This window comes from Serinus canaria, chromosome 25 (assembly GCF_022539315.1).
Source record: "Serinus canaria isolate serCan28SL12 chromosome 25, serCan2020, whole genome shotgun sequence".
NCBI classification, from domain to species: Eukaryota; Metazoa; Chordata; class Aves; order Passeriformes; family Fringillidae; genus Serinus; species Serinus canaria.
This window is the reverse complement of record NC_066338.1, coordinates 12313750-12330894: the sequence shown is the minus strand read 5'-3', so window position 1 is coordinate 12330894 and position 17145 is coordinate 12313750. Positions and strand designations below refer to the sequence as shown.

General features: G+C 59.9%; 1 protein-coding gene, 1 long non-coding RNA gene and 1 other non-coding gene across 34 annotated transcripts; all 3 read left to right on the top strand.

The window, feature by feature from the left end:
- Window positions 1–6: 6 nt before the first annotated feature.
- On the top strand, window positions 7–6480 carry LOC115484605 (uncharacterized). 30 transcript variants are annotated; one of them, XR_007779615.1, is made up of 8 exons: window positions 7–2495; window positions 2556–2615; window positions 2676–2735; window positions 2797–2855; window positions 3155–3496; window positions 3557–4730; window positions 5044–6322; window positions 6466–6480. It is a non-coding gene; the product is annotated as an uncharacterized LOC115484605 (long non-coding RNA). The 30 variants fall into 30 exon arrangements; XR_007779616.1 differs by lacking the exon at window positions 2676–2735; XR_007779607.1 differs by having other exon boundaries at window positions 2556–2735.
- TRNAR-UCU (transfer RNA arginine (anticodon UCU)) lies at window positions 2410–2483 on the top strand. Its single transcript has one exon. It is a non-coding gene; the product is annotated as a tRNA-Arg (tRNA).
- Window positions 6481–7530: 1050 nt separating the features above from the next.
- GLMP (glycosylated lysosomal membrane protein) lies at window positions 7531–12994 on the top strand. Of its 3 annotated transcripts, none has more exons than XM_050984308.1 (7): window positions 7531–7679; window positions 8702–8959; window positions 9128–9310; window positions 10257–10475; window positions 10798–10866; window positions 11171–11448; window positions 12503–12994. In XM_050984308.1, exons 1-7 carry the CDS (start codon window positions 7611–7613, stop codon window positions 12669–12671), a joined length of 1245 nt encoding a protein of 414 aa, XP_050840265.1. In that variant the 5' UTR covers window positions 7531–7610; the 3' UTR covers window positions 12672–12994. The 3 variants fall into 3 exon arrangements, with proteins under 3 accessions (XP_050840265.1, XP_050840267.1, XP_050840266.1); XM_050984310.1 differs by lacking the exon at window positions 12503–12994 and adding an exon at window positions 12022–12496; XM_050984309.1 differs by lacking the exon at window positions 10798–10866.
- The last annotated feature ends 4151 nt before the right edge of the window (window positions 12995–17145 follow it).

Below are 17145 nucleotides of genomic sequence, written 5' to 3'. Positions count from 1 at the left end.
TTTTCTCTAGGGATTTTCTCTAGGGACTTTTTTAGGGATTTCTGTAAGAATTTTCTGTAGGGATTTCTGTAGGGTTTTTCTCTAGGGATTTTCTGTAGGAATTTTCTGTAGGGTTTTCCTGTAGGGATTTTCTGTAGGGATTTTCTGTTGCTGTTTCTTTCAGTGTACACAGGATTTCTGGATCTCCCAGCACTGGTGATGCTGCCCTGGAGCAACTTTAGGTGACATGGATCTGAAACCTCCATCAGTCACCAAACTGCTCAGAATTTTCTCTTCCCAAAGGCCTTTCCCAGCTGTTTATGAGGTGGTAAATTCTCTGGGCTCACCCTGGGCCACTTCATCTTGCTCGTGGCTCATTAGAAATGTAAGAAAAAATAGGAATATACCTATGGTAAGGAGAGTCTGCAGCATCTCACAGGTGTAAAGGGATTTTTGGCCCAAATTTGTCACAGCTCCGAGTTCACTTGGGAGCTCAGGAAAGACTGAAGAGTTGTTGAAGGTACAGAAACACCTGGCAGGTGCCTCCAGACCTCCAGAGCTGCGTGTTGGGATGAAGATGAGGATGAGGATGAGGCTCTGGTGCTGCTCTGCAGCCCCTGCTTCTCCCCACACTTTTCCTGACAGAAATGTGGCATTTTCATCAGCTCAAACTCCTCAAACCCAGCTCCTTTGCTGGGTTTGGTGCAGTTAGAGCTGAGGAGGAGCTCCAGGCAGGAGGAATTCCTTCAACCCCAGCGAGCCACAATCATTCTTCTGAGAGTTTCTGCCATTTCATTAATCATCTCCAGATTTTCTGCTTGCTGCTGACTTCAAAGCAGGCACTCTTGAGGTGCAGCCTCCCAAAATGACATTGGATCCTGGTGTCTTCATCCCCCAGGAGGAGCACACAGCCTCCCAGGGCTGTGGGAAATTTTGCTCATCCTTCAGAGCTTTTTTTTGCCTTTGTCTAAGATTTGGGTTTTTTTTTTTTTTCTATGACATTTTTAACCACAGCCTTTGGTCACCCTGCAGATGGGTGTTTCCTAGACTTTGGAGTTTTCTCCAGGTGCCAGTGTGATCACACTGGAGAAAACCTCCCTGAGTCAGGGAATTCCTCCTCTGGGATTGCACTTAAAAACTCCCCTTTCATGGGAATTGGGGGGTTTATCCTCAATTTTGAGGTCCTGGTTCCACTGCGGGGTGAATCTCCTTTTTATTCCTGCTCTGGGCCATTCTCCACCAGAAGAGCTGCCCCAGCTTCAGACCACACTGACCTGGAGGCAAAACCTCCCTGAGTCAGGGAATTCCTCCTCTGGGATTACACTTAATATCTCTCCTTTCAAGGGAATTGGGGGGGTTTTATCCTCGATTCTGAGGGAATTAATCTCCTTTTTATTCCTGCTCTGGGCTGTTCTCCACCAGGAAGAGCTGCCTGAGCTTGGACCTTCAGGTCACACTGACCTGGAGGCAAAACCTCTCTGAGTCAGGGAATTCCTCCTCTGGGATTACACTTAATATCTCTCCTTTCAAGGGAATTGGGGGGGTTTTTTCTCGATTCTGAGGGAATTAATCTCCTTTTTATTCCTGCTCTGGGCCGCTCTCCACCAGGAAGAACTGCCCGATCTTCAGGTCACACTGACCTCAAGGTAAAACCTCTCTGAGTCAGGGAATTCCTCCTCTGGGATTGCATTTAACATCTCCCCTTTCAAGGGATGGAGGTTGTATTTGGGAGAGAACAACAGCCTGAAATCTGTTCCATTCAGGCATTCCAAATGTGCTGTTCCCAGCCTGAAATTCGTTCCTTTCAGGGATTCCGAATTCCCTGCGACGACTTCGTGCCAGAGTTTGATCCATTGTTAATAGGTCAGTGGCTGTAAATGGACCTTTCCTGTTGTTTTGACATCTGCCTTCATTTTTTTTTTCCCCCTACAGAAGAGGCACAAATGTTTCTTCATTAAACCCCTGATTGACAGCTCGCTGAAAGGAAACCCACGGTAGCTGCTTTCCCTTTCACTCCTCTGCTCAAACCTCAAGTTCTCGCCCTTTTTTCACCCCGACAAGCCGAGCTCCCCTCACCGCTGAGCTAAATCCTCTTTCATCTTTATCCCTTGCCTTCTGCAGCCAGGAGGATGCTGTGATGCTGCTGAGCTGCAGCGAGGAGCTCTGCTCCAGGATTTAGCTCTGCCCAGAGCGCCGGGGATGCTGCGGAAAGGTTGCCAGAGAGGCGGATACCAGCCTGCATCCAGCTTTTTGCTGCATCTCTGCTGCCGAGAGCGAGAGATGGATCATCCCTGGGATTATTCCTGCCTGTCCCTGAGCAGAGAGGGGACTCTGGAGGTGCTGCTGTGCCAGGGAGGTGTGGATGGGCACCGGACCCTGCGGGTGCTGTGGATTTTTCAGTTCTGGAGCCGACGCTCCCCTCACGGTGAGGTCTCTGTGGCGCAATGGACGAGCGCGCTGGACTTCTAATCCAGAGGTTCCGGGTTCGAGTCCCGGCAGAGATGATCTCCAGGCAGGTGTCTCTTTTCTTTTAGGGACATTTCCCCCCAGACATCATCTCCAGGATCTCCAGGCAGGTGTCTCTTTTCTTTTAGGGACATTTTCCCCCAGACATCATCTCCAGGATCTCCAGGCAGGTGTCTCTTGTCTTTTAGGGACATTTCCCCTCAGACATCATCTCCAGGATCTCCAGGCAGGTGTCTCTTGTCTTTTAGGGACATTTCCCCCCAGACATCATCTCCAGGATCTCCAGGCAGGTGTCTCTTGTCTTTTAGGGACATTTCCCCCCCAGAGATGATCTCCAGGATCTCCAGGCAGATGTCTCTTTTCTTTTAGGGATATTCCCCCCAGAAATGATCTCCAGGATCTCCAGGCAGGTGTCTCTTGTCTTTTAGGGACATTTCCCCCCCAGACATCATCTCCAGGATCTCCAGGCAGGTGTCTCTTTTCTTTTAGGGACATTTCTCCTCAGAAATGATCTCCAGGATCTCCAGGCAGATGTCTCTTTTCTTTTAGGGACATTTCCCCCCAGACATCATCTCCAGGATCTCCAGGAAGGTGTCTCTATTATTTAGTGCCATTCCCCCCAGAGATCATCTCCAGGATCTCCAGGCAGGTGTCTCTTTTCTTTGAGTGTCATTTCCCCCCAGAAATGATCTCCAGGATCTCCAGGCAGATGTCTCTTGTCTTTAGGGACATTTCCTCTCAGACATCATCTCCAGGATCTCCAGTCTCTTTCCTTTTAATGCCATTCCCCCCAGAGATGATCTCTAGGCAGGTGTCTCTTGTCTTTTAGTGCCATTTCCCCCCAGACATCATCTCCAGGATCTCCAGGCAGGTGTCTCTTTTCTTTGAGTGTCATTTCCCCCCCAGAGATGATCTCCAGGATCTCCAGGAAGGTGTCTCTTTTCTTTTAGGGACTTTTCCCCGAGAGTTAATCTCCAGGATCTCCAGGCAGGTGTCTCTTTTCTTTTAGGGACATTTTCCCCCAGACATCATCTCCAGGATCTCCAGGCAGGTGTCTCTTTTCTTTTAGGGACATTTCCCCCCAGACATCATCTCCAGGATCTCCAGGCAGGTGTCTCTTTTCTTTTAGTGCCATTTCCCCCAGAAATCATCTCCTGGATCTCCAGGCAGGTGTCTCTTTTCTCTTAGTGCCATTTCCCCCAGAAATCATCTCCTGGATCTCCAGGCAGGTGTCTCTTTTCTCTTAGTGCCATTCCCCTCCCAGGTCCTGACCCCTTACATTTGTAACACCCCTGAGGGTTTGCATGGGGAGGGAATGACTTTTCCTGGCACAGCTGATGGATGTAACATCCCTGTGCTCCCTTCTCCAGGCATTTCTCCTCCATCACCTCCCCCTTCCCTCCTTCCCTTTGGTTTCTCCTCCAAGCAGTTGCTTTAACCCCACATGTCCTAGAACCAACAAAAAGGGTGGAATGTCCCTCTGGCAACTCCAGAACTGGAAAAAAAGGGTGGAATTCTGCCATGGCAACACCAAAACAAACAAAACCAGTGAGATGATCCCATGGCAACCCTAGAAATGGTGGAATGTTCCTCTGGAAATCCTGGAGCCAACAGAAATGGTGGAATGGTCCTGTGGTGATCCTAGAACTGACAAAAAAAAGGTGGAATTCTCCTCTGGCAACCCTAGAGCCAGCAGAAACAGTGGAATGCTCCACTGGAAATCCTAGAACTGACAAAAAGGTGGAATGTCCCTCTGGCAACTCCAGAACTGGAAAAAGGGTGGAATTTGACCATGGCAACACTAAAACAAACAAAACCAGTGGGATAATCCCATGGCAACCCTAGAAATGGTGGAATGCTCCTCTGGAAATCCTAGAACTGAAAAAAAAAAAGGTGGAATTCTCCTCTGGTATCTCTAGAAACAACAAAAAAAGTGGAATGATCCCCTGGAAATCCTAGAACCAAAAAAAAAGGTGGAATGTCCCTCTGGCAACTCCAGAACTGGAAAAAAGGGTGGAATTCTGCCATGGCAACACCAAAACAAATAAAACCAGTGAGATGATCCCATGGCAACCCTAGAAATGGTGGAATGTTCCTCTGGAAATCCTGGAGCCAACAGAAATGTTGGAATGGTCCTGTGGTGACCCTAGAACTGACAAAAAAAAGGTGGAATTCTCCTCTGGCAACCCTAGAGCCAGCAGAAACAGTGGAATGCTCCACTGGAAATCCTAGAACCAAAAAAAAAGGTGGAATGTCCCTCTGGCAACTCCAGAACTGGAAAAAGGGTGGAATTTGACCATGGCAACCCTAAAACAAACAAAACCAGTGAGATGATCCCATGGCAACCCTAGAAATGTGATTTCCTCTGGAAACTGGCCACAATGTGGATGTCCTGTGGTATCCCAACCACAAAATGGTGAATGCTCCTCTGAATCCTAGACCACAAAAGCTGAATGTCCTCTGGATCCCTGCACCCGAAATGGTGAATGTCCTGCTGGAATCCTAGAACCAACAAAAATGGTGGAATGCTCCTGTGAAATCCCTAGAACCCAACAAACAAGCGGAATGCTCCTGGCAACTCCAGAACTGGAAAAAAAGGGTGGAATTCTGCCATGGCAACCCTAAAACAAATAAAACCAGTGAGATGATCCCATGGCAACCCTAGAACCAACAGAAACAATGGAATGATCCCATGGCAACCCTAGAAATGGTGGAATGTTCCTCTGGGAATCCTGGAGCCAACAAAAATGTTGGAATGCTCCTCTGGAAATCCTAGAACTGACAAAAAAAAGGTGGAATTCTCCTCTGGCAACCCTAGAGCCAGCAGAAACAGTGGAATGCTCCACTGGAAATCCTAGAACCAAAAAAAAAGGTGGAATGTCCCTCTGGCAACTCCAGAACTGGAAAAAGGGTGGAATTTGACCATGGCAACCCTAAAACAAACAAAACCAGTGAGATGATCCCATGGCAACCCTAGAAATGGTGGAATGTTCCTCTGGGAATTCTAGAACTGACAAAAATGGTGGAATTCTACCATGGCAACCCTAAAACCAGTGGGATGATCCCATGGCAACCCCAGAACTGCCAAAAATGGTGAAATGCTCCCCTGGCAATCCTAAACCAAACAGAACCAATGGGATGCTTGTTTGACATCCCCAGAACCAAGGAAAACTCTGGGATGTTCCCCTGATGTCCCTAAAATCAGCAAAACATGGTGGAATTCTCCCATGGATCCTCCTTTCCCAGGAGTTCTGTTCCTCCTGCCCCATGAGCAATAAAATAAAATTTGGGTTTTATTTCAGGTTGGACACCTCTGCTTCCCCCTCGTTCACCAGCCACCCCAACCAGGGGCTGTGACATCAGGGGACAGTTTGTGCCCCTGATCCTCGAGGAATTGTTCACCTTTGTGGATTCCCAGAGCCACCCTGGATCCAGCAGGGATTGGGTTGGAGGAGGAGTTGGGCACCCCCAGGAGCTCCCAGGATTTGGGGTTCAGGTTTATCCCTAAATAAATTTATCATTTTTGGCTGATTGTTCATGGTGGGGGGTACAAAACCCCCGGGTTTGAGGCTCTGAGCACCCTGGATCCAGCAGGGATTGGGGGGAGGAGGAGTTGGGCACCCCCAGGAGCTCCCAGGATTTGGGGTTCAGGTTTATCCCTAAATAAATTTATCATTTTTGGCTGATTGTTCATGGTGGGGGCTCCAAAACCTCCCAGGTTTGGGGCTCTGGGCAACCCCAGGAGCTCCCAGGATTTGGGGTTCAGGTTTGTCCCTAAATTAATCATTTTTGGCTGATTGTTCATGGTGGGGGCTCCAAAACCCCCCAGGCTGGGGGCTCTGAGCACCCCCAGGAGCTCCCAGGGTTTGGGGTTCAGGTTTGTCCCTAATAAATTAATCAGTTTTGGCTGATTGTTTCATGGTGGGGGGTAACAAACCCCCCGGGTTTGAGGCTCTGAGCACCCCCAGGAGCTCCCAGGGTTTGGGGTTCAGGTTTGTCCTTAAAGGGTTTGGGGTTCAGGTTTATCCCTAAATAAATTTATCATTTTTGGCTGATTGTTCATGGTGGGGGCTCCAAAATCTCCTGGGCTGGGAGCTCTGAGCACTCTGGATCCAGCAGGGATTGGGATGGAGGGGTCTTTGGTGTCCTGGGGGATGGAGGTGGGGTCTCTCAGGGGTTTGGGGGTCTCCAAAGTGTGGGGCAGTGAAGGTAGGGGGGGGTCTCTGGATGTTGGGGTCTCTGGAGCCCTGGGGGATGGGGGGGAGGGAGTTTTCCTTGTATGGGACTGTGAAGGAGGGAGGGGGTCTCCAGTGCCCTCCTGGGGGTCTCTGCTGAGGGTGGGGGTCTCTGAGGGTCTCCAGAGGCCAAGGGTGAGGCCTCAGAGACCCCAAAGCTCCACGAGGTGAAGGAAGTGGGGTCTGCCTTGTCCTGCTTGTGGGGGTCTCTGCTGGATGGGATGATGGAGTGGGGGTCCCCACGGGATGGGGGTCTCAGGTGCCCTGGGCAGGGAGATGGGGGTCTCTGCTGGATGGGCTGATGAAGGAGTGGGGGTCCCCACTCCACAGCATGATGGATATTGGAGGGGGGGGGTTCTCTGCCGCCCTGGGGTCCGGAAGGGTTTCAGCGCACACGGGGGCAGAAGCAGAGCGGCAAACCCCGAGCGGTTCCGGTCGCCATCCGCATCCCGCGCCCAGCGGCGCTGCCAAGGGCTCCTCGACCGCGCGGGGCGGTACCGGGGCGGTCCCCGGGCGGTCCTAGGGCGGTTCGTGGGCAGTACCGGGGCGGTTCGCGGGCGGTCCCGGGGCGGTCCCTGGGCCGTTCCGGGGCCGTTCCAGGGCGGTTCCCGGGGCGGTTCGTGGGCAGTACCGGGGCGGTTCGCGGGCGGTCCCGGGGCGGTCCCAGGGCTGTCCCTGGGCGGTACCGGGGCGGTTAGCGGGCGGTTCCGGAGCGGTTCCGGGGCGGTTCCGGGGCGGTCCCCGGGGCTGTCCCTGGGCCGTTCCAGGGCGGTTCCCGAGGCGGTACCTGGGCTGTCCGCGGGCGGTACCGGGGCCGTTCCAGGGCGGTTCGCGGGCGGTTCCGGGGCCGTTCCAGGGCGGTTCGCGGGCGGTTCCGGGGCGGTCCCGGGGCCGTTCCGGGGCGGTGCCGTGGCCGGGGCCGGTGGCGCCATGGCCGCCGCTGCGGGGCTGGCGCTGCTGGCGCTGCTGGCGGCGGCCGGGGCCGAGCGGAGCCGGAAGGTGAGCGGGGCTCGGGGCTACCGGCACCGGGGGTACCGCAGGTACCGGGGCTGGGGGGCCGGGTGCGGAGCTCGGAGCTCCTCCCGCCTTGCGGCGGTGGCTGAGACCCCCTTGTGTCCCCTCCTGGGATCTCGGAGTGCCGGGACACCGGGGTCACCCACCCGGGGACATCCAGGTGGGTTGGGGTGGGACACTCCGGGCTCCCCCCAGGGCAGCTGTGCCACCCGCAGCGTTCAGAAGTTCAGCTCGTGGTGAAGGGAAACTTCTGGGGTAGAAACTTTTGGGATAGAAACTTTTGGGATGGTTTCTGTTCTCGAAGGATCCTGTCCGGAGCAGGGGCTGGGCTGGACCCGCTGGGGCCCAGCCTTGCGGGGTTTGGGGGGGAGAAGGGGCTCCCAGTGGGGCTGGAGCTGAACCAGCCCTCCCCTTGTCCTGGGTGTCCTGCAGTGACCTGTCCCAGGGCCACCCGTGTCTGTCCCTCGTCTCTCCTTTGTCCTAATCCAGTGGGGATGGGATGGGATGGGATGGGATGGGATGGGATGGGATGGGATGGGATGGGGCTGTGGGACAGAGGAGCCATTAGGATGGGAAGGGGCTGTGGAGGGGAAGGGGCTGTAGGAGGGGAAGGGTCTTTAGGAAGGAAGGCCATGAGGAGGGAAGGGCTGTGGAACAGAAGGACCATGAGGATGGGAAGGACCATGAGGATGGAAGGGGCTGTAGGATGGGAAGGGTCTGCAGGAAGGGAAGGGGCTGTGGAGGGGAAGGGTCTTTAGGAAGGGAAAGGCCATGAGGATGGGAAGGGGCTGTAGGAAGGGAAGGGGCTGTAGGAAGGGAAGGGTCTGTAGGAAGGGAAAGGCCATGAGGATGGGAAGCAGCTCAAAGTTGTGAAATGCTGACCGAGCGTGTTGAGCAACACCAGGGCTGCAGAGTCACGGGATCCCAGGCAATGTCCCACCCTCCCTGCACGCTGGGGATGTCCTGCCGGGCTCAGAGCCACCCCCAGCCCTGTCCCTGCCCTGCAGGTGTCCATGGAGTACAACCCTGGCTGGAACAGCTCCTCTGTGAACCTGCTGCACGTGCGGGCGGTGGGGCCTGAGGACAGCCTGCACTACGTGTGGAGCAGCATCGGGGCCCCTTCCGTGCTCCTGGTGGCCACACGGAGCCCCAACAGTGCCCTGAGGGTCAACTGGACCCAGCTACTGTCACCCAGCCCTGCTGGGGCCATCTGGATCGACCCTCCCGACAGCGTGCTCTATTCCACGGCCGTGGTCTTCACCAAGGTACTGCTGGCATGGGGCTGCTCCATGGGGTCTGCAGAGGGTCCCTGGGCGGCTTCCCAGCTCCAGGGAAATCCCCTCCATTCCCATTCCCATCCCGGGGCTGAGCTCTGCCCCGTCCCCTGGATCACAGCACCATCTCCCAGCCCCTCTCCCCTCCTTTCCCTGCAGCTCTTCGAGTTCAGCGAGGCCAAACCTTCGGAGGAGCTCTTCTACCCCACCTATGACCTGTCCGAGTTCTCCTGGGACAGCCTCAACCACACCCTGAACCACACGGCGCTGACGGCCGAGCTCAGGGGGGTCCCGGCCACCGACCCCGGCGGAGCCTTCGCCAACGGCAGCCTGGCATTCCGGGTATGGCAGCGGGCAGGGGGCACGGCCAGGGGACGGGGGGCACGGCCAGGAGGAAGAGGACTTGTCCAAGGGTCATGGGGCACGTCCAGGGGGCACATCCAGGGAGCACAGGGCACATCCAAGGGGTAGGGGACACGGGCAGGGCACAGGGCATGTCCAGGAGGAAGAGGACTTGACCAAGGGTCATGGGACATGTCCAGGGTCACGTCCAGGGGGCAGGGGACATGGCCAGGGGGGCAGGGGACATGGCCAGGGGGAAGTGAACTGGTCCAGGTGGCAGGCACTGTCCCTCTGACCCGTCCCTCACCGTCCCTCACTGTCCCTCTGTCCCTTGCTGTTCCTCTGTCCCATGTCCCCCCTGACCCCTGCTGTCCCTGTGCCCTGTGTCCCTCGCTGTCCCTCTGTCCCTTGCTGTCCCTCTGTTCCTCTGTCCCATGTCCTCACATGTCCCCCTGACCCCTGCTGTCCCCTGCTGTCCCTCTGTCCCTCCCTGTCCCTGTGCCCCGTGTCCCTCACTGTCCCTGTGCCCCGTGTTCATCTCTGTCCCTCACTGTCCCTCTGTCCCTCTCTGTCCCCCTGTCCCCGTGTCCATTGCTGTCCCCATGTCCCTCGCTGTCCCTCACTGTCCCTCGCTGTCCGTCGCTGTCCCCGTGCCCTGTGTCCCTCGCTGTCCCTCTGTCCCTCACTCTCCCTCTGCCCCATGTCCCTCGCTGTCCCTCTGTCCCCATTGCTGTCCCTCGCTGTCCCTGCACCCTGTGTCCCCCTCTGTCCCTCACTGTCCCCCTGTCCCCGTGTCCCTCGCTGTCCCTCTGTCCTTCACTGTCCCTTGCTGTCCCTGTGTCCCTCTGTCCTTCACTGTCCCGCTGTCCCCGTGTCCTTCGCTCTCCCTCTGCCCCTCGCTGTCCCTCACTGTCCCTCACTGTCCCCGTGTCGCGTGTCCCCTCAGGTGACAGCCTACGAGTCCAGCGGCCGTGCGGTGCCGCTGCCCAGCCTGCAGCACACTCCGGGCAGCTCGCAGCTCCAGTTCATCGTGGCCGGGGTGGCCCCGCGCGGGAGCGGCTCCCGGTTCCGCCTGCAGCTGGCCACGCTGGAGCCACCGGGGGCGGCACGGCACCTCCGGGCCCGCAGCTCCATCGACGACGAGTACACACCCAGCGTCTTCCAGGTGAGCTCGGGTAATTAACGGAGCCATTAATCACTCTGGTGTGGCCGGAGCGGTCCCGGTTCCAGCTGTCTGTCCATCCCCCAGGTGCTGTCCCTGCAGTGAAAGGCAGCTGACACTCCTGTCTGTCTGTCCATCCCCCAGGTGCTGTCCCTGCAGGCAGAGCCCCCCAACAGCAGCTCCCCGCTCTCCTTCCTGCAGTGGCAGGCGGCTGACACTCCTGTCTGTGTGTCTGTCTGTCCATCCCCCAGGTGCTGTCCCTGCAGTGGAAGGCGGCTGACACTCCTGTCTGTCTGTCTGTCTGTCTGTCTGTCTGTCTGTGCAGGTGCTGTCCCTGCAGTGGAAGGCGGCTGACACTGCTGTCTGTCTGTCTGCCTGTCTGTCCATCCCGCAGGTGCTGTCCCTGCAGGCAGAGCCCCCCAACAGCAGCTCCCCGCTCTCCTTCCTGCAGTGGAAGGCGGCTGACACTCCTGTCTGTCTGCCTGTCTGTCCATCCCCCCGCAGGTGCTGTCCCTGCAGTGGAAAGGCAGCTGACACTGCTGTCTGTCTGTCTGTCCGTCCCGCAGGTGCTGTCCCTGCAGTGAAAGGCGGCTGACACTCCTGTCTGTCTGTCTGTCTGTCTGTCTGTGCAGGTGCTGTCCCTGCAGTGAAAGGCGGCTGACACTCCTGTCTGTCTGCCTGTCTGTCCATCCCCGCAGGTGCTGTCCCTGCAGGCAGAGCCCCCCAACAGCAGCTCCCCGCTCTCCTTCCTGCAGTGGAAGGCGGCCGCCTACGGCTCTCCCAGCCCGCGGCGCGAGGACGGGATCGGCTGCAGGGCCGGGGGGCTGCACGTGGCCAGCGGGACCCCCCCCGGGACCCCCCCCGTGCTCAGGGCCTTCTTTGGGGACAGCCTGGCCACCAGCACGGCCAGCGTCCTCAATGTCACCTTCGGGGGCGAGGAGGGACACGTGTACCAGGAGAGGAGGTACCTCAGCTGGTGAGTCTGGGGGGGTGGGGGTACACAGGGAGGGGAGTGAGGGGGTCTGGGGGGGGACCTCAGGGAGAGGGTCTGGGGGGACCCTCAGCTGGTGAGTCGGGGGGCTGGGGGTCCTCAGGGAGGGGGTCTGGGGCTCTGGGGGGTCCTCAGGGAGGGGGTCTGGGGCTCTGGGGGGTCCCTCAGGAGGGGGTCTGGGGGATCCCTCAGCTGGTGAGTCGGAGGGTCTGGGGATACCTCAGTGAGGGGGGTCTGAGGGTGCCTCAGGTGGTGACTGAGGGGGTCTGGGAGTCCTCAGTGAGGGTGTCTGGGTATACTCAGTGAGGGGGGTCTGGGGGTGCCTCGGGTGGTGAGTCAGGGGGTCTGGGGGGACCTCAGCTGGACAGTGAGGGGGTCTGGGGGTCCTCAGTGAGGGGGTCTGGGGGACCTCAGCTGGTCATTGGGGGGGGTCTGGGGATCCTCAGTGAGGGGGTCTGGGGGTCCCTCTGCTGGGGAGTGAGGGATTTTGGTCAGTGGTCAGTGAGGGGGGTCTCGGTATCCTCAGCTGGTCAGTGAGGGGGTTCTCGGGGGTCTCAGGGAGTGCTGCTGGTGCAGAGGGCTCTGAGAGGATGTTCCTGGTCACCAAAGAGATGTGCTGAAGGATTTGAGGGGATGTTCCTGGTCACTAAAGATGTGCTGAAGGATTTGAGGGGATGTTCCTGGTCACTAAAGATGTGCTGAAGGATTTGAGGGGATGTTCCTGGTCACTCAAAATGTGCTGAAGGATTTGAGGGGATGTTCCTGGTCACCAAAGATGTGCTGAAGGATTTGAGGGGATGTTCCTGGTCACCAAAGATGTGCTGAAGGATTTGAGGGGATGTTCCTGGGCACTCCCCATGGGCAGTGTGGGGACTGGCAGGGTTTCAGAGGCTTTCCCTGGTCAGTCTCCATCCCCAAGTCAGAGTTTCCCTGCACTCCTCCAGCAATCCTTGAGCAGCCTCACCCTGGCCTGACCCTCTGAGGAGGGCAAGCCCGTGGCACAGAGCCCACCCTGTCCTGATCTGTGCCACCCCCGCAGGTCGGTGCTGCTGGGCTTCGGGGAGCCCCCCAGGGACACCTTCTCACCCCTGGTGATCTCCATCACGGCCGTGGCGCTGGGCACCCCGCTGGCCATGCTGCTGCTGGGCAGCTGCCTGCTGCTGCTGGCACAGAGGAGACGCTACTCGGAGTACGAGCCCATCAACTGAGGGGGCTGGACCCCGGGAGACCCCCGGGATCCTCCCCTCCAACCCCGGGATCCTCCCATCCCGGGATCCTCCCACTCCTGGATCCTCCCATCCCGGGGATTCCCGGATTCCCTTCCCAGGAGTGGCCGTGGCTGCTGCCGCCCCCTCTGTGTCCCCTCTGCCACCCCCCCGAGGGGACCAGGGTGACACTTGCAGGTGCCCACCTCACCCCTCCCTGCCTCCTCCCCCTCCCCACTGCCACTCCTGCACTCCCGGATTTTTCCTGATCCACGCGGCAAAGGGAAGCCATGGGAGGAGTTTGGTCAGGAAAATCCTCCTCCTCTTCCTTTCTCGCGTGGGCCGCCGCCGGGGGCGCCGCCCGCAGGCAGAAGGGCGACGCAGCCGGCGGGGCGCGGCTCGGAAGCCGGCGACGCGACGGCGGGGGAGAAGGCGAGGACCGACGAGGCGCGGCAGACGCATGGGAGAAGAGGCAGCCGGGGCGCTGGCGACGCGGGGGGCGCTACAGGGGCGCGGCGAGGCGCGGGGCGCTGGCGACGCCCCCTCGGGGGTCGCGGCGAGGCCGCGGCGGAGCGGAAGGAGGCGCGGCTCGACGCAAGGGGAGCAAAAGGGAGAGAAGACGAGGCGCCGGGGGACCGGCGAGGAACGACGAAGGGGAGAGGGAGCGGACGAAGAGCGAGGACGCCGAGGGGCGAGGGGAGAGCAGCAGGGACAAGGCGAGGAGACGAGGCGAGAAGCGGGAGCAGAAGTGACAGGAGGAGACGAGGCGGGGCTGCAGCTCGGCGGGGTGGATCTCGGCGACTGACTCTTTCTTCCTCCTCTATCCTTTTCTCATTCTCTTCATCCTTTTCTTACTCCTCTTCTTCTCCTCCTTCTCTTATTCCTCCTCCTTTTCTCCTCTCTTCTATCCTCTCCTCCTCATCCTCCTCTCCCAAGGGAACCAAAACACTGCGCCCAAGAGACTGTTCCAGTGCCAACCTAAGGTGCTCCCAGCCCATCCCAGCCACAGTTCATGCTGCGGACACAGGGCCCACCAGTGCAGTCCGGCAGCTGCTCCAGCTAGGTGGTCCCGTGGGGCCCTGGGGGGCTGCTCAGCCCTAAGCTGTGCTCCTGGGCACCCACAGGGGCTATCACGGGGATCGGGGGCCTGCTGGGCTCCGAGTTCTCCATCACTCATTGTCTGAACCAAAAAAGGGAATTTAGACACGGCTTCTGTGGGATTAATGCTGTCCGGGGGGGAGGAGGAGGAGGAGGAGGAGGTGGTGGACGGTGGTTGATGGGGTGGAGGAGGAGGTGGAGGTGGAGGAGGGAGGTGGTGGTGGTGGTGATGGTGGTGAGGAGTTGTGGTGGGGAGAGGAGGAGGTGGGTGGAGGTGGTGAGAAGGAGGAGAGAGGTGGAGGAGAGAGAAGGTGGAGGGGATGGAGGAGGTGATGTGTATGATGGTGTGGAGTGAGGTGGGGAGGAGGAGGTGCGGTGGTGGTGGCGGTGGAGGAGGTGGTGGTGGTGTGGAGGTGGTGTGGAGGTGGTGGAGAAGGCGGAGCAGGAGGTGGAGGAGGAGAAGGTGGAGGAGGTGGTATGGAGGTGGTGGAGGAGGAGGTGGAGGAGGAGCGAGGTGGAGGCGGAGGTGGTGGTGGGGAGGAGGAGAGGGGGGTGGGGATGGAGGTGGTGCGTGGTGGAGGAGGACGATGGTGGTGGTGGAGGAGGAGTGGTGGTGAGGAAAGGTGGAGGAGGAGGAAGGAGAAAGGCGGTGGAGGAGGAGAAGGTGGAGGAGGTGGTGATGGAGGTGGTGGAGGAGGAGGAGGAGGAGGAGGTTTTGAGGGTTGGGTGGTTGGTGGAGGAGGATAGGGTCGGTGTGGTGGTTGTGGTGATGGAGGTGGAGGAGGAGGGAGGAGGTGGTGGGGGTGGAGTGAGGACGAGGGTGATGGTGGAGAGGGGGAGGTGGTGGTGATGGAGGTGGGAGCGAGGAGGAGGAGGGGTGGTGGAGCGTTGGATTCGGTGGGGGGTGGTGGAGGAGGTGGAGGTGGTGATGGTGGAGGAGGTGGTGGTGGTGGAGGATGGAGGTCAGCTCCTGGCAGGGTGCTGGAGCTCAGCAGGAGCCTCTGGGGGCCGGGGGTCCCCTGGAGCCGTGGGGTCACTGAGGGTCCCGAGGCTGGGCCGTCACTTGGGAGAGTCACAGAACCCTGGAATCTCAGCTGGGAGGGACCCCCAGGGATCCCCCAGTCCAAACCCTGCAGTGACACCCCCAAATCCCACCCTGGGAGCTCTGGCAGCCCTGGGGAGCCTCAGGGGGAAGAACCTTTCCCTGCTAACCCAGCCCAAACCTCCCTGACACGGCTCCAGGATCCCTGGGGATCCTCAGGGAGCTGCCCCTGCTGAGGGAAGTGAGATCTGCATCCTAAAAAAGGAACAAGCAAAGAAAAAAACCCAGCAGAAAGTGCCAAAGTTCCTTTTCAGCCCTCCAGAGCAGGAACCCCCCCTGCTCCACTGCAGCCCCAGCCCTGGGAGGGCAGGAAGGGAAAGAGGGGGAGATTCCATGGGAAAACTCGCTGTGGGGTTTGAGCAGGGAACTGAGGGGGTCTGGGGGCACTGCTGGGCCTGGGGGGGCGGTGATGCGGGGTCTGGGGGCCAGGATCAGGGGGCTGGGGGCGCCACTCTTCCCCATCCCAGGGGCAGGATGAGGGGTTTGGGGCAGGATGAGGGGTTTTGGGGCAGGATAAGGAAGTCTGGGGGCTCCGCTCTTCCCCATCCCAGGGGCCAGGATCAGGGGTCTGGGGGTCTGGGTTCAGGATGAGGGGTCTGGGGGGGCGCCCCCGCCCCATCCCCGGGGCAGGATCAGGGGTCTGGGGGCATGGCTCTCCCCATCCTGGGTACAGGATGAGGGGTCTGGGGGCACAGGTCTCCCCATCCCGGGGGCAGGATGAGGGGGCTGGGGGCACAGGTCTCCCCATCCCGGGGGCGGATGAGCGGGTCTGAGGGGCACAGGTCTTCCCCATCCGGGGGCAGGATGAGGGGCTCTGGGGAATGGCTTCTCACCATCTGGTACAGGATGGGGGTCTGGGGGCAGGATAAGGAGGTATGGGGCGCCCCTCCCATACGGGGGGAAGGAGGAGGGGTTTGGGGCAGGATGAGGGGTTGGGGGCATGGCTCTACCAATTCCCGGGCGGCAGGATGAGGGGTCGGGGCAGGATAGGGGTTTTGGGGGGGGTGTGGGGGCAAGGATAGGGGTCTGGGGGCGCCCCCTCCCCATCCCGGGGGTCCCCGCCGCGTTCCGCCCACCCCGCGCGGCCCCTGCAGTACCGCGCTCCCACCACAAGAGGAAGCAGAAGCGCCTTGGACCGAGGGAGGCGCGCGCGCCGCTACGCGCTTGGGCATCGGGCCGGCCCGGGCGGGGCAGCACGGCCGGACTTTCCTCACCGGGAGGCAGCGGCCGGCCGCGCTCAGGGCCGCTAACCGCGTGCACGGTAACGGCGGCACAGAGCTCATGGGCCCGACTAACCCCGCAGTGACGGACGGCGGCAAAAAAAGGGGGCCCGCACTGCGCATGTTGCGGAGCCCGAGGTGCAGTACCGGCCTTTGGCCACCGGGCGGCGGCAGCGCCGTGGGCGGGGCGGAGCCGGCCGGGTCAGGGATCTCCGGGTACCGCCATTGATACGGGACCCCCCCCGGTACCGCCTTCTCGGCTTCGGAAAAACCTCCGGTACCGCCCTTGATACGGGAACCCCCCCCGGTTACCGGCTCTGGTTCGGGGACCTCCCGGTACCGCCCTTGATCTGGGACCCCCCCCGGTACCGCCTCTGGTCCGGGACCCCCCCCCCGGTACCGCCTTTAGTCCGGGACCCCCCCGGTACCGTCTCTGGTTCGGGATCCTCCGGTACCGCCTTTAGCCCGGGATCCCGGTACCGCCTCTGGTTCGGGATCCCCCCGGTACCGCCTCTGGTGCACTGGGAGCTCCCTGGGAGCAGCGGGTGCGGGGCAATGCCCGGGCAGTGGGTGCGGGGCAGTACCGGGGCAATGCCCGGGGCAGTACCGGGGCAGTGGGTGAGGGGTCAGTGACTGCAGGGCAGTGCCCGGGCGGTGGCACCGGCACAGGAACGCCGAGTGCTGCCAGCACATTCCTGCCTGAGTCACCGCTGCCTCTGCCCGGGCACTGCCCCGCACCCACTGCCCGGGCACTGCCCCGGTACTGACACCGGCCACTGCCCTGGTTACTGCCCCGCGCCCACTGCCCGGGCACTGGCCCCGGTACTGCCGCGGTTACTGGGCCCGGAGGGGGCACTGCCCCGCACCCACTGCCCGGGCACTGCCCCGGTACTGCCTCGGTACGCCCGGGCACTTGCCCGGCACCATGCCTCAGGTACTGCAACGGGCACTGCCCCGCGCCCACGTGCCCTGGTACCTGCCCGGTTACTGCCAGGGCACGGCCCCCGCACCCACTGCCCGCACCCCTGTGCCCCCACAACCCCAAAATCCCATAAAT